Source organism: Vombatus ursinus, unplaced genomic scaffold (genome assembly GCF_900497805.2).
Source record: "Vombatus ursinus unplaced genomic scaffold, bare-nosed wombat genome assembly UNPS02014830.1, whole genome shotgun sequence".
Classification (NCBI taxonomy): Eukaryota; Metazoa; Chordata; class Mammalia; order Diprotodontia; family Vombatidae; genus Vombatus; species Vombatus ursinus.
In genome coordinates this window covers 18,752,222-18,769,171 of record NW_020954608.1, presented here as the reverse complement: position 1 = coordinate 18,769,171, position 16,950 = coordinate 18,752,222, and the positions used below count along the sequence as shown (strand labels likewise).

The 16,950-nt window shown below is 35.6% G+C and overlaps 1 protein-coding gene across 2 annotated transcripts in view; it reads left to right on the top strand.

Annotated features, from left to right (window-relative positions):
• The first annotated feature begins 2,349 nt into the window (after positions 1 to 2,349).
• SEMA3C (semaphorin 3C) overlaps positions 2,350 to 16,950 on the top strand; it is a 184,272-nt gene continuing 169,671 nt past the window's right edge. Inside the window, exons 1-3 of one of the 2 annotated variants that reach the window (XM_027838790.1) lie at positions 2,350 to 2,779; positions 3,208 to 3,346; positions 5,347 to 5,492. In XM_027838790.1, coding sequence (XP_027694591.1) covers positions 5,390 to 5,492 — 103 coding nt within the window. In that variant the 5' untranslated portion in view covers positions 2,350 to 2,779; positions 3,208 to 3,346; positions 5,347 to 5,389. The remainder of the gene's footprint in view (positions 2,780 to 3,207; positions 3,347 to 5,346; positions 5,493 to 16,950) is intronic. The other variant, XM_027838789.1, reaches the window with a different exon arrangement.

Genomic DNA, 16,950 nt, shown 5'->3' with positions numbered 1-16,950 from the left:
AAGCGATTCATTCAAGCTGGGTAGCAAGAAATCTGTATACAAGGTCCATAGGCCTGTGATTAAATCTAGTTTAGATTATTTGTCAAAGTCAGACTCTAAGTCTATTTTTTTCCTATAAGAATAAAGCTATATCTATGGGAATTTGTGAATTATGTATTGAGGTAGGATATAATATTCTGGCTGCAATAGTCCACATATGTTATTTGACAGGTATTTTACCTCCTATCTTTTCATTCAATTTCCTCAGATTTTTTCATAGATTATTAAAGAGTTACTGTTTAATAATCTGTTTGACTCATAATATATTTGTGTAAATTATTAGAATCTTTCAAAAAGTGTCCCATGTTCCTGTAAAGGAAGGCATTGCATACAAAAAAGATTTTTGTTGACATTGACACTTGCTTCTCTTTCATATTTTTAACTCTACCTCCCTCCCTGTCTCCCATTTTATAAATATGATTTGAATGTGCAAACATGAAATGGTAATGGTAAGAATCTATACAAGATAATAATTTACATAAAAAGAATTTGCAATAAATTCACATGATATTTGTCCCCATAGTTTTTGGTTCTGAATATTAGCAGAGCATTTACAAATCAAAAGTTGCTGCAGGGGCCGAGATTGTTAAAATTCTTTTATTATATCAAATATGATTGAATGGGGGGGGGGAACTAACATTGCTTGGAAATGGATTGCCATCAACTTCTTTTTATAAGTTTTCATTAAGTGCCTACTATGTAACAGGTATTTTTTTGAGATATCTTATTTGATCCCCACTACAACCTTGTAGGTAGAGTAGGTGCTCTTATTATCTCCATTTTACCGTTGAGGAAGCTGAGGTCAAGTGGCTCTCCCTGAGTGCACAGCTAGTAAGTGTCTGGGGCTGGATTTGAACTCAGGTGTTCCTGACTCCAGGCCCTACACTTTATCCACCCAGATGCCACTTATTTAGTAAAGGTATTGGACTTCTGATGGCACTTTAAGAGGCATCTATTACTCAGTTCTTTATTTTTAACATTTCTCATTCTGGATTTTATTGGGCAGCAGTGGGAAAAGTGATGGAGTCAGAGCACCTCCGTGCAAATCCTCACTCTCTTCCCTACCTGTGTCACGTTCAGTAATCACTTCACCTCTTGGGCCTCTTTTTCTTCATCTGTAAAGTGAGAGCTCCAGACGAGATGATTTTTAAAAGTTATTTTCAGTTCTAACTCAATAATCATATCAAGTTATCAGAGAAATCTGAGGTGCCTTTTGCTCACTTTTCTCTGTCTGAAATCCAATTAAATCAAGCCCTAGTCAAGCTGCAATTTTTAATTGTCTTCAACTTCGAAATGGAAATTGACTAGATTGGCTAAAGAAAAACCCCCTTTAAATTCAATGAAATCTAAGAGCTTTATTTTAAAATCGCAGTTGGAAATAACCTGACATTGAATTTCCTTTCTTCACCTCTGTACAGTGACATCTACCGGGCTGCAGCACATTCTGATTTTATGTCTGTCTCTCTCTGTATATTTTCAGCCGCAAGTGCCTGCTTGCTTTATAGGCGCTGAAACCAGCTCGGTGGTATTCAAACATCTGGTTCTGCCTTCGCCACAGAGCGAAGCACTTTTGATTTAAACATCAAAGCCCATTCAAAGGTTCAGTGACTTCACCTGCACAGTAGTACCGGCTCGTGTCCCTAATGTCTTAAGTACTGTAACTTACTAAGCCAATTTCGCTTTGCGGACTTTAAAACAGCCTTCTTCCGTAGAATTGCGAAATAAGTTTCTTCTCATCATTATGGTCTGGCAGTATCCAAGAGCAAAGGGTGTAAAGGATAAGTCAGACTGAAGGGGTCAAGTGAAAGCCCTCTCAGGATACGAGGCAAACTGCAATAGGAAACAATACCCATTAAAAACTGGAATAGATTTATGGGGAGTGTGGATGTTTTCTTCCTGGGTCCAGAAGGTTTGCGGAGAGAAAAAAGTAAAGGAGTGGTGGTGGTGCCTATGCTTCTGAAACACACATGTCTTTGCCTTAAAAGGATGAGATCATTCCCCGGCAAAACTGCTCTGCACTTTAATATAGCTAAGGCGAAAGCAAAGTCTGCAAGCTTTCCAAGCTCTGCCTGGATGCTACAAAATCCCTTGAGCCCACCCGGCAAGTTTTTTTTTTTTCTTTCTTTCCATTGCAGACTGCTAAACAAACGAAGGTTTTCAGCAGGTCTCTTTATTCTGTGTAACACATTCCTGGATTTTGACGGAAGCCCATTCTCTGGGCATGCTGCTCGCCACCCCTTCCCCCGCCCCCTTTGGCTGCCTCCCTCAGTCACGGTCTTTCTTCCTCTCCCGAGCGCTGGGTGTGGCTTATACATTAGTTATGAGATGCAGCCCCTATTTGCTCAGCTAATGATGTATGCAGGGCTCCGCAGCAGAGTGGTACTGGAGGCAAGTAGGACCAGCTCCAGGGGTAAATGTAATTGGAAACCAGGGCTTTCACCGTCATAGCTCAGCTACTTTCCATTCAGTCTTAGGTGCTTAATTGAGGAATAGAGAGGACTCCGGGGTGCCGCCGCAGTGGAGAGAGCTGTGAGGATTGCTTTACAAAGAAACTTGGACTACCCGGAGGGAAGAATTTCGCGACTGACGCAAGTGGAAAATTAAGGCTTTCTGGATAAAAATAATAAACAAAAATTTAAGAAAGAAAGAAAAAAGGAAAAAAAAAAAAAAAAAACACCGGCTGCTAGAAGCCAGAGGAGGGACACTGATGACTTTGGCCGACTGATTTCCTCCAAGCTGGGTAAGTTGGCTCCTGTCCTCTGGAGTATTGCGAATTTAGGAAAGTGCAACTTTTTACTTAATATTCTGTTTTGTTTGCTTTTCCTCAAGGCCATGTCCTCGTGCTCCATTAAGTTAAGAGCCCCTGAGGTTTGGCCAGGACTGCTTCTTTGGGATATGACACCTGCCTGAAGGGGCGGTTTAAAGTTAAGTGGTTAAAAAAAAAAAAAGGCTGAGAGGGGTCAAGAAATGATCTTTTCTCCTCGATTCATTTATTCCTCCCCCCCCACCAGTGTTACTAGATTGGAATGAGTGAAAAACCTAAAGAGGCAACAAATATAACCCCAGGGATGAGTTATTGCCATTGGAGTGGAATACTTGTAAGATATTGGTTGCTAGTGGGGATCGTATACGATTCACTTATTTCATCCTCTTCTCATCACTATCTAGGGGAGAAATAGATTTTGGGATTTCCATCTATGTCTTGTTTTCACGCACTCGCATTCCTTTTAATGTGACACATTGACGCGAGATAGAACCCTCTGTATTTTGTGGCCGGTTTCCCTCCTCTGGAACACACATGAGAGAGGTTAGTGATCATGTCAATGACTTAAGACAGGCATGTGTATTTATTATTAGTGTTGAACAGGACAGAAGCCAGGCAACTTATTGAGTTGTGCTCTCCTTTCCTGTTAAGTTGGCTTTGGCTGTGGAAACTGCCAAACTAGAGAGGCAATTGCCAAAGGAACTTCACCCAGAAAATCAATTTTCTTCACTGGGAATTAATTTAGGATTAAGAGGTGAGGAGGCTGGAGAAGCGGGGTGGCGGGAAATAGTGTGCTTTTTTGAGATTTCTTCTCAATTAGATTCAGCAACAGAAGTTTTATAGTTCCATTAGTCTATGGGTAAGAAAACGATTCTTCTTACTTATCGATTTTTCTTACTGCTTGTACTAGGACTTCTGTAAGAGACCTGTTATGTAGCATCTGTTAAAAATCACATGTTAAATATGATTGCCCATTTTGTTTTGGCTTGACAGCGATCTTATCAGACTTTAATAGCAGTTCTTACTTTGAAGAGGATTATGTGGAAAGCTTAGTGGTGGATTTTAAAGCAGCAGCATGGTGTTAAGTATCAGAATTGCGGTGACCTGTTTAAAAACAATCTCTAGCCAAGCTGCGTTGTCTGATTACATTACTTAGCAAACTCTAAAATCATGCTGGGGGCTATTCCAAAATGGAGGGGCTTCCTTTTTCTGTCTAGGTTTTATTTTGTAAATTGTAGCCACAGGTGTTCTAGTCAGTTTTGTAATAGCCCTGCTATTACCTGATCTTCATTTGTTCCCCAGAACTCAAAGATAAATTCATGTCCCTGCCTTAAACCTCAAAGAAGGAGTAACTATCAAATTTAGTTGGTTTTCTTTTCTCTTCTTCCTTTCTTTTCTTTTCTTTCTTTTTTGAGAATTTGAGCAATCTACTTCATGTGTGATTTATCATAACTGAGTGGTCTACATTTTATGGTTCATTGACTTGTTCACTTCTAAGTCATCCTTTTGAATCTGGGCCAAGACTGGCTGTATCAACATTTTGCAACAATTGGTGTGGTCATGATTGGGAGCTGGTTGTTAACTGGTTAGAGTAAATCTAAAACCAAGTATTGCACATACAGTGGAATCCCCTTTCTGGAGACAGTAATTCAAATGTAGTAACATGTCAATAGTATAAATGATATATATAGATGGTGGCAGCATGGGTGCATTTGAACTACAGCTGCTATACTGGGTGATGACTCCATAGGTATATATGTTATTCTGAACTGTTATATTTTTTTCAAGGAAAATAAGGTTTTGGTTATTAATTCTCTCTGCTGGCATCATTCTCAAATATTTTTCAAGTAGCTATGTACACACATACAAACACACATGAGTATATTTGTAGGTGAATAATGGAACAAATAGATTATTTTTGGCTCAGTAAATGGGTTTTTCATTTACGTGTGCCCTTTCTGCTTTGCTTTAACAATAGCATGATAATTTTTCCAGTAGGTCACTTGACTCAAAGCCTTTCTGTATGAAAGTAGTTCCTCTGGTGGTCTTGAAAATGTAATTGAATAAGTTCCAGACCTAGTCTAACCAAATCCAAATTTTCATTGAGAGACTGCATGTCACAGTGAAAAGATCAGTGAAGCTGGAGTTAGAAGAGATCAGTTCAAAGTTCACTTTTTATGCATACCACTTGTGTGATCCTAAGCAAATCATTTAACCTCCTTGGCCTTCATTTCCTGATCTGTAAAATGATGGGGTTGAACTGGATGGTCTCTGAGGATCTTTACCAACTCTAGGTAGATGACTTTTTTTAAATGAAGGGATTGAATAAGATAACCTCCAAGCCCCTTCAGATCTAAATCTGTCAAATAGGTTGGGAAAAAACAAAAAACAGAGACAAAAAACAGCACCTCCTGCTGTTTAATTGCTTAGAGTTCAAGTATATTGGTGGTGGTGATAAAAGGCAAAGCTCTTTCCAGTTTGATATTTCTGTTTACCTGAGACAGGTAGTAAAATGTAATGAATTTGTTCTTTTTCTCTCTTAGGAGTTTTTTTTTCCCTTGGATATTAAATTGCAGATTTGAAGAGATGACATTTCTGGCAATCCAAGTGTTGATTGGGGCATTTGTTTATTCTGGCTGTGTAAAAGGATCTTCACAGCCCCAGGCAAGAGTTTATTTAACATTCAATGGTAAGAAAGAAGATAAACATTCCTGAGCAAATGTTATTTTAAGGCTTTATTCCTTCTTATACAATGTCAATGATTAAGAAATTAATAAGGAGGGAAAGAATTATTAGATATTGTTTTGTTCAAATTTCTCTTAAATTTTACATGAAATGTTCCCCTTTATTTTAATCATAGTGTTCTAGCAAAGTTATATTTGAGAAAGTCCATATAAATGTTTTAAAGGATCAACATATACAATTTACGTTTGAAGTTAATAATCTATGGAAAACATGTTCAGGTCTATAAAGTATTTGGTCTTAACATTCATGTGGTTTTGTTCAGAAATGCTTCTTGAAACTTTTAAGCATCTATAACTAGTAGAGATAAAAGTATGCTACTTAATTGCTGAAAATGGTCTCAATCAGTTTTGGCTGTTACTCCCTGTACTGTTCTGAGGCAATTTAAAAGCCCTTCATTGAGTTAAAAAGAACCTGAGACTGTAGTTGGAACCGTGATTGTCACTGGTATTGTCTGAGAATGTATTTTTCAGAAGCTTGGGAGAAATTTGTGTTCACAAAGTTAAAGGGAATAATACCCTTAGAACAAGTGGCTTGCCAAACGTATGCATGAACTCTTATTGTGTACAATTCAAACCATTAGCAAAGGGTGATTTTGGTGAGTCATCTAACCGCGAATAAATGGATACAATAAGAGATGGATGAGAGAGGCCATTCAGCCAGTCAGTTTCATTTGTATTTTTATTACTTCTCTCAACTCCATTTCATTGTTGCTTAAACCCAAATGTTGTCTGGACCAATTTACTCCCTCCCCAACCCATTTATAGTATCTTTTGACTGAGAATGTACCCTCCTTCCTCCCTGTGGTATCTTCTGGCATGATTAGCCATCCTGAATTTCAAACAGCATTTTATGACATTTAATGTTTACTTCATTTGAATTCCTATTATTTTTTTCCATCAATATTTGTAGTTGCCAAGTGACTTACTTGAGCTCATATTAAGGCATTGTAAGAAGCCTTTTTAAATATTAATGCCTCTACTGCAATCCTAACCTTCTGAGCCTGGCCTTCTTAAAACTCATGACTTTTTGTTCTTCAAGATTAGAAGATTGAGAAGTAAGTGGAGTAGAGGATAGGGAGCTGCCACTGAAGTTAAGAATACCAGGATTCAAGTTCTGTTCCTGATAGATACTGGCTATTTGATGTTGAGCAAGTGTACTTTAATTTATATTATAAAAAGTTTATTATCTAAGTATTAAGAACAACTGAATTGGTTAATATATATTTCTAATACACTGTACTTTGAACATTGGGCAAGATAAGTGGTAGAATTCTTTGGAGCCAATTTGCATTCTAGGTGGTTTGAAGAATGTTAACAAAAAGAGCTTAGTGATATTGAAGTTTTTAAAATGCCATATTTCTAAAATTATTTTCAAAAGCTCTCATGTTGATAATAGATTTCTACCCAAGAATATGTGTCCTAAAATACATGGTCTCAGAAAAAAGGAATAATAGTAGAAAGAATAGATCTCAAAAACCAACAAGCTGCTAGGTCTGTGCTTTCCTGAAAGTTTTGTTAAAAGAGATCCAAAAATCCAATAAAAATATTTCAGAGGAATTCCTCAGTGGAGAAAAACTCATCCAATAAAGGTACAACTGCATCCACACTAAAAAAGTAGCTACTAAAGTGAATTCAGCATTTGGCAAAGATACAAGAAAGGGAGGTACATCAAAGGGCTCATTTTCCCTTTACTCCAATGGTACTACTATCTAGAGTAACTTCTACGTTGCAGTTTTCTTCTGTAAATTTATCACTCTCACCCATCAAAAACAAATTATGTTTAATGTTATGTGAATTAATTCTCATTCTGGGGGATAATCTCAAAATTCCATACTAGGTCAAATAGACAATGTTCTAAAATATTAATTTGTATATCAATGTCTTATTTCAAATGTGCTTTTACTATTTACTGTATGTGTTGTGTAAATATACAAATTGCCCTAACCTTTTGGAATTCAAGACATGAAGTGGAGATATCTATATCCATATCTATATGTGTGTATGCATATTGATATATATGTATATTGCATATATATGTAATATAATATGATTATACACACATACACATTTGTACATTACTTTGACATTTGCCAATTGATTTGGCAACAATGGCAATGCAAAGTAGGCAGTGCAAGTATTATTATTCCCAGTTTACAGTTGAGGAAATGGAAGCTTTTGACCTAGATCATGGATCTTGTCCATGTTTGAGTTGAGTTTTCTGTTTCTTAACAATTTATGTCTTACTTCACTACAATTTGATTGCTGGGTTAGTGTTGAGGCAGAGAAAGGGGTTGAAGGAATCAAGTTGAGAAGAAGGGAATCATCACTTCTATTCTTCCTCTACCCATTTATCTCCACCCCATGATTTCTTTGTTTTCGGTTTGCTCTGTTCTTAGCTTCCTTTTTATCACTTTGTCTCTTGGCTATGTCTGTCTATGTGCTAGTACCTTGTAAAACTCCTCCCTATCTTTCCTCTACTACAGCCCAACATTAGATAAACCATAAATCAGTGTGAAATCTTTGTCATTTCTATAGTGAATGAAACAAAGAAGACATGTTGCTATTGTACAGAATTGCAGATCTTATTTTTGCAGGGGGGTATTAGGGGATGAATGGTTGATTAAAAATAAGTTGACATGTCGCATTTTACTTGGTGTCTAACATTTTTATTTTGCCTCTTATGGGCATTTCCATTTATGGTACAAGTCAAAGCTTCTGATGATTAAACTTTATTATAGAAGAATCCACAATGGAGATTACTTTTCTTTAGGTCAGGAGTTCTCAATCTTTTTGTATGTATGTGAGATATGGACCCTTTTGGCAGTCTGGCAAAGGCAATGGACTATTCTCAGAATGATTTTTAAAATTCATAATTGAAAAAATGCTAAATTTCATTTAGCTTGGGGAAAGTAAGTTGTAATCTCTTTTCCCATCCATGTTAATGGATTTCCCTGAAATCAATCCATGTATGTGTCTGTGGCTCTCAGGTTAAGAACTCCTGCCCTAGGTAGTTTACACTTGTTCCAATTAAATTATCTCTATTAAGAGATACCCAACCAGTAAAAACTTAGTATCAAGATAATAATCTCCTAAGAGCCTGAAGTGAATCTTAATGCTCATTTAGTCTGACCCCCTTATTTTGCAGATGGGAAAAATACAGAACAGAGAAATGAAATAATTGCCTAATGTCATATAGTAAGCAAAAAAGTCAGGATTTTGCCTCTTGTCAAAATCCTCTGATTCCAAATACTATGCTCTCTATATAAATTTTATGACTGCATTTAAATGACATTAACAATTTATTTGATCAATTGTAGGTGGGGGGATAGATCAGACTGGTTATTTGGCATTTGCATGTGGAGAAGGGCAGGATGAATAGTCACCTTTGGCTGAATTTCACATTTTTCATTAATAGTCATTGTCACACCATGCCAAAAGACAGGAAAAACAGGATGTTACCTGTTTGTTTTCCCAGAAACCCTGAAAAGGGAGAATAAATATCCTCTAATAGGCATAGGTTCCACAGGTTTGATTCTATACAGGTGAAGGTCCTGTAATACTCTGATTCTGGCTAAGAATCATATTAAGCAAATATCACTTAAGAACTTACTGTGTACTTCACATTATTTTTACTTATGTTCTAAAAAACAAAGCTATGTAAGTGCCCTCAAGTCCAGTACTCGCATGCATAAATGATGTGTCTATAAATCATCTATTTTGTATTATAGTCACATGAAGAGGAAAGGTACCAACCAAAGTGTTAAAGGCAGTTTACAGGAGCAAACCCTCCCTGATGGGAGATGGGGTTTGGAAGAGGTCAAGGAATGTTCTATAGAGTATTTAAACTGGGTCTTGTAAATGATGGTTAGGTATACATTTTACAAGAGAGATGAGTGGGGACTAGTCATTCTAGACTTCAAAGATGACAGCAAAAATGGGTCAAAACTAGGAAATTCAAGATTTGTTGGGTTTGATTTAGTCATGTGGTATGTGAAAAGAAGTAGTATTAGCTAAGAAATGTTTTTTAGCCAGATCACTTTTTGAATGTAGGCAGAAAGTGAAAGTTATGAGGTGGTGTAATCCTTTCAGAATATGCCTCTGACCACAATTTACATTTATATAACATTTAAAGGCTTAGAGAACCCTTTCTTTACAACAACCCTGTGAGATGGGTAAGTAGCTGCTGTCATGTAATTACTTTCTAGGAAGTCCTAGATGGCCTTTCAACTCTGTTGCTCTATGACTATGTATATAACTTGTTTCTTAGGTTACTTTGTCCTTGTAGGCTTAGCCTTGTTACCTCTTTTCCCTTCCTTTTCCAACTTCCAGACTGTTTAAAAAAGCCTTGAAATTGAATGTCACCTTGGATACTTGAGTAGTGAGTTTCTTCTCCTGAAATAAGGAATTTCCCTGGGACACTAGTTCCTAATGCAGCTGGTTCCCACCCACTACCTCTATTTCTGGGAAATATGTAAGTAAGGAGGAGTTGGGTTTTTTTTTTTTTTTTTGGTTTGCTTTTGTTTTATTTTGGTGAATGATGATTTTGGTTTTAGATAAGTTGCATTTAAGGTATTGGCAGAACATCCAGGAGTATTTCCCTTGAATTATCAGGATCCTAGGATCATTCATCAGAAGAGAAAGGGACTTCATAGTTGTGTTTAATTTTACAGGGGAAGAAACAGGTACAGAAACATTAAGTAGCTTGCCCTAGGTCACTCAGAGAGCAAGTATCAGAGATGGTATTTGAACCTAAGTTCTTTGATTCCAGAGCCAGCAGCCTTTCAGTTCAGCTTGAAAATGTTTTCTTACAAATAAGGCCAAGTATTTTGAAAACTTTTCTATTTGTCTTAAGTTCACTAGAATTATCTATTCTTCTCCATGTAGTTTTTGAATTGCAGTATTCAGATCATATTTCTATTCTAAAATGTGGTCAATTCTTTTTATAAATAAAAAAAAATTCTATCATGAGTAGCATTTATGCCTAGAATGTTTTGATTACTTTGTATTTTGCTGCTAGTAGTTGTTCCATTTATGGTTCAAGCTTGACTTAAAGAAAATGTTTCTAAATTTCTGGGAAAAAAAAGTTAAGCACTTCTGTTGAAATATTCTTGGATGGATCCTAAAAAAAATAGTTGGCACAAGATTGTGCTTTTCTTTTTATATGTTCATTCTCTACTACTGCTTATTTCACATAAAATTACAGGCATGCTGTACTTAGTTTTATGTTGAATCTGTTCAATATTAAACTCATACTAGATTAAAATTCAACTATGAAAGAAGGCAAGAGGAATATAAATGAATGAGCTGCAGAGCATGAATATATCCTAGAGTAATAAAAAGTTGGAAATTGATCTTTCCCTATACAACAAATTGATTGCATTTATCCTTTGATTACCTGGAACCAGAGAAAAATGACATTTTTGATTCATTCTTTTTTTAAATTTTATTTGCAAATGAAGAGGTGACCAAGTAGTGATACAAGATGTTTTAGTCCTAGTCATTCATAGCAATAAGAAATGAAAAGAAATTTAAAAACTAAGAGATTTGTATTACTATGTTCCAACTTCTCTTCTTGAATAACTTCCTTAGTCACTTCTAATTTCCTTAGAAATACAATTGTGTTCATGATGTATTTTTTATTGAAGAGGTATGTAGAGTATCCATTGTCTACACATCTCCAACATCATGAGATCAATAATCTAATAAAAAGTTTATGCCTATCATTCATGAAAAATTTATATTGAAAGTCAAAGGGAGTCCCTTTAATCTTGTTCTAAACAACTCTCAGTGAAACTAAATCATAATTTAACTGAAACACTTTATCACGAATCTTGGGATTCCCTTTAAATTTTGTGTATGAAGAAGTCACTGGAGGTTTTGGTTTTTTTAAGAGACATTTGTTTTGATTTCCTTTGAATGAATACTTAACCTTAATGAGCCAGAGTAATGTAATCTAAAACAATGACTCAAACAGAATTCCATTCTCAATTGCCTCTAACTATCATTGTGATTTTTGGGGCACTTATGTCCCTTACTCTCTTATTTTGTAAAATACTTCAGGATTCTTAAGTTTGTTAGTCTGAGTGCCTTCTCCAAGGATCCAGATTTCCTCTGGTCTATTATTTAGTAGATGGTCTTCAATTTAAATAAACACTCAGTTGTGTACTACATAGCAAACACTGTGCTAGGTGCTGAGATTATATAGACAAAAATGAAATGTTCTTGCCCTGTCGAAGAATTTTTTTATGGAAGAAAGGAACATGTACATAGACAAGCAAATTCAAACTGCATACAAAGGAAGTATATGTTTATTTCTTTGTGGTGGGAGGTGGAACGGCATTGCTCTGAGGATTGGAAGAATTAGGAACAGTGTCTTGGAGAGGGCACCTGATCTGAACCTTGAAGGAACTGAGGCTTCCAAAAGGTGGGAATGAGCATGGAGATCATAGGGGACACAGCCTAACAGAATTAGAGCAGGACAATGCCAAACAGGCTAGTTTGTGAAGGGTTTTAAAAGCTTAACAGAGCAGTACTCTTATTAAAGACGATAGACAATCATTTCTTGAGCAAGGGATTGACATGGTCAGACTTATACTTTAGGAATATCAATTTGGCAACTGTGAAGACTGGAATCAGAAGAGTGTGGGTGCAGAGAGAAAGTCTATTTCAATAGTCCGGGTGAGAAATGAAGGTCAAAATTAGAAGAAATGTGGTTTGCATGTTGACAAAAAGGGACACAGGTGAGATGTTGTGGATGTCATAACAACGATTCATTGGATATGAAAAGTGACTGAAAATGAAGAGTCGAGGAAGACTCCAAGTTTGCTGCCCTGGGAGACTGAAAGAATAGTGGTGCCCTTGTTAGAAATAGGGAAGCTAGGAGAAAGGGTGGGTGTGGAGGGAAAGATAATGAGTGCTGTTTGTTTTGAGTTTGACTTTTAGTATTTGAAAGAACTTGATATGTCTGGTTGATATGTAGGTAGAGATATCTCTACCATGGGACTAGAGCTCAGAAGAGAAAGGAGGACTAGATGTGTAGATTTGGGAATCATAGTTAAACCCATATGAACTGATGACATCACCATACACAAAGGGAATGTAGATAGGAGAGGGCCTAGAACATAATTGCTATGACCAAAAGAGTCATTACCATGTACTCCAACTAGTGATGATCATCTCTTAACTTGGGTTCCTCTTCAGACATACCATCCCCCATTGTACCCATACTCAAAGCTGTTCCAATGGGAATAGAACCTACCAAAGGTTGTACTTTTCTGGCATAGTCTTTGAGAATAAAGGATCACCTCTCTAGTCTGGGCATCAGAATCTAACTTTATAAAATAAGATACATGACATCTGAAACCCCCTTTTCACATAACTTAAATAATTTTATTTTAAAATTAAACAGGAACTCATATCTGGGGGAAAAAAAGGTTGGGGTTCCAAATTAATAAAGAAATGCACATTTTAGTTAAACATGTAAACTACTCATTAAAGAGCATTTCCTAAAGATTAAGCTTGCTCTTTGTAATGTCTCTCACTAGAACATAACCTGTAATCCAGTTGTTTTATTTCCTCTAATCCTCTGGCAGAATTACAAGTTCCAAGAACTGGATTCGTGTGTTGCTCCTCTTGGGGCAATAAATAGAGCTGAAGAACCCTTAGCTGACCATATTTTATGGTTTGTCATTCAATTTTATTGTAGAGACATGTTGTAATCTCAGATTTAGAGTAGTAGAGAACTTTAGAGATTGTAATCCAATTGTAATTGGATTGTAATCCTTGTTAGATTGTAAACTCTCTGAAATCAGGTGCTATCTCTATTTTTGTTTGTATTTGTATCCCAGTGCTAAGCATAGTACCTGTTACTTTATAAGCACTCAATAAATGTTGCCTGACTGACTTAAATTCTCATTCATCTCTTACCTGGAAGGTTAGAACAAAATGCTAACTATTAAATAGCATATTAGATTCAACAATAAATGTGGATCTATTAACCACCTATTATATATGGAAAGCACTGTATAGCATTATAAAAAGGTGAAACTTGACAGTTTCTGCCCTGTATAAGCTTAGATATTAGTAATTATTTAGTACCTTTAAGCAACTGAAATGAACTTTAAAAAAATCAAATGCTTGCTCAAATAATAGTATGGATTTCAAGGAAGTCTTGAATTTATTCCTGACTGCTGTTGGATAGGATAACAAGGTAATTATAGGATTTTAGAGTTGGAAGCGATCTTAGAAGTCTTCTGTGCCAATGCCATAACTTTAGATATGAAGAAACAAAGAGGATACCTGACTTTCTCAAAATAACAATATCTACAGTAGTTAGTGGCAAAGTCAGAGATATAATACAGTATATTAATTTTCCTTCCAAGACTTCTAATGTCCCCTAAATCTCGTAACTACTTTGTGCTCTAATGTTTACCCTAGCAGTTATAAGTGGATTGTGCTAGCCAGGCAACTTACAATAATTTCTTGAAGGAGCTAAAAATGAATGAATTTCAAGAACTGGTTATATCGATTATTCCTGTGACTTTTTATATGTTATCAATTAGTGGAAAGATGCCTATGAGCACTTGTTATATGTTTAGTATTGTTCTGGGTCTTGTGTTTTAACCATGTTTACCTAAATAATTTTCAACCACATTTCAAGTCATGTGTGTGTGTGTGTGTGTGTGTGTGTGTATATATATATGTGTGTGTGTGTGTATGTATGTCTATGTATGTGTGTGTATGTCTATCTTTAAGAAATCTAATAAGGTTTGCCAATTCTTTAAAATTACCTCTGTTTCTTCTGTAACAATGACTGTGACTGAAATGATAAAATTTATATAGCCTCTGTAATCATACTATTTTACTGTTGTAAAGGAGCTTCTTTTTGAGAGATGGGTGCAATTAGGTGGCACAGTGGATAAAGCATCAGGCCTAAGTCAGGCATATTCCTCTTTCTGAGTTCTAATCTGGCCTCAGACACTTATTAGCTGTGTGACCATGGGCAAGTCATTTAGTCCTGTTTGCCTCAGTGTACTCATCTGTAAAATGAGCTGGAGAAGGAAATGGCAAAACACTTTAGTATCATTGCCAAGAAAACCCCAAATAGGGTCATGAAGAGACAGACATGACTAAAAAACAGACAAACAAAAAAAAACATTACTGAGCAACAATATCTTTGAGAGATAAAGGTCATTTTCATACTTTAGCTGTGGATAAACTGAGTCACTTGAGTTATTTGTCCACCATATTTCTGTCTGCATTTCTCTAAAGCACAACAATAACAACAATGAAGTGAATAATTCAGTCAATCATTTGGTTGATTTCTCTATACAATGCAGAACAATAGAGAGAGTAAGAAGATAAGATATTGTGAAGATTAATAATCTTCCCTTTTCATTTGTACATTTTGACATTGTATAGATTAAAAAAGTATAGTAAATAGAACTAGAACTAGAAACCAAAAAACTTAACTTATAACCCAGTAGGCCTCAAAAAGTCTGAAAACCTTTGTCACTAACTACGCCTTTTGGATAACTTCTAGTTTGACAAAAATCATATTGTGGCCATAAACTTCACAAAAATACCCAAAATGGATTTATTTAGCAATGCCATTATAACCTAAATGAAACTTTACGTAATGCACACTTGTTTTGGTGGTAGCTGTTTTCAAACACATCTTCCCTTTAATCATTGCTTTTATTGGCTGGTTGCCACCCATGGCTTTATTTCAAGCTTTTGTTGGTCATAAACCCCTTTGAGATATCAATGTGTCTTTTAGATGGATCTCAAAATACTTATCTTGTGTCTTAATAAGATCCAATTGTATGTTCTTATTTTTCTTTAAGAATTTTATTCAACAAAAGTTTCTTGGCATTTAAAATGTTCTTAAATTACTGGTTCCACCTCTCTGTGTGTGGGTTGTTCATGTATAGGTGTTGCCTGATGTTCATTGGAATACTAATGGATACTTTGGCAACCTTTCTCCTAAGCAAAACTGAACAAGAAAACCTTAAGTGATGAGTGGGTTGCTGAAAACACATGAAAGTATTCATGGAAAAGATATGTAAAGAATTCTAAAGCACTGGAGAGCTTTTTGTTTCTTAGAAAACACTGTGTTTGAAAAAACAGCCCATGATGAATTTTATGATTATGTGTTTGTAGCTGTATTCTGAAGATAAGAATATTTATAGTAGGTTTTGAAGTTAGGACATTGGAGAAACTAGGGAAGATGGCTTCACAATGTATTTCTTCAGCAGGTAAAATAATTTTTTCTTTCATTTTTAAAAAAAAATTCCAGTTCTGCCATCTTTATTTACCACCTGTCATACTTTCATAAGTAAATATGCTGGCTGCTATTTCAGAGGTCATAGGTGCCGTATCAATTAAAACATGAATAAAATTTTAGAAAACTGTCTTTCACTATTTGCTTCATTAGGCAATAAGTTTTTCTTACTTTAATTACACAAGAGAGGACTCTAGTTGCCTAGTGAACACAATCAACCCCCTCCCCCCTAAAAAAAAAACCCAATGAGTTGTCATTGGAACAATAAACTCAAAATAATAAATTACCTTTTTATTAACTTTGGTCACATTAACATTACAAGGCATGCTTGGTGAATACAGTTTGTCTTGTCATTTTCCAAGAGATAAAAGGCAATTGTTCTTGATTTCTTCATTTATCTTCAAGAATACCCACTGTGGTCGCATTGAATCCACTGAAACATTTTGCTGTCAGGAAAGTTTGTGTTCATCCAGTGACTTTTTATGCTCCTTTTGATGGCTCCTAATGGATAGAGCAAAGGTACTTGTAAGGTTGCCTTGTATAAAGCCATCAATTTCTGTAAAGGTGGCCAGGGAAATGCTTCTGGAAATGCCTCACTACAGTTTTTTTTTAATTGAAATATGAAGTAGGGATTTGTAATGTGTCACGTATGAGTTGGAAATCTTCAAAGTGGAGAGTAAAGATTAGTAGTATTAAGCTAATGACATACATGCTAATTAAATACTACATGATTTTATGAAATGCCGTTGACATAAAAGATGATAGCTGACATTTGTATAGTGCTTTAAGACTGTCAAAGTGCTTTGGATATATTAATGTCAATTGATGAAAAAATTTCCAAGAAATAAAATCCCTTGACACTTTCTATTTATTGGTATGTCTTCCTGTAGTACATTGAGTAAAAACTATGGTTTCATGGATGTGCATCTTAGTAGATCAATTTTATGTCAGTTATTAAAAAGAGCTTTCTTACTGAAATAATTATTAACTATAGAAATGATGGGGAGGCTTTGGATTTTTTTTCACTACAGACTTTTTAGGAAAATAAAAATAATTGCATATTGACATGTCAAATCAAAGTTATAGTTGACTTAGGTCATCTTCCTTGGTGGCTAATGAAT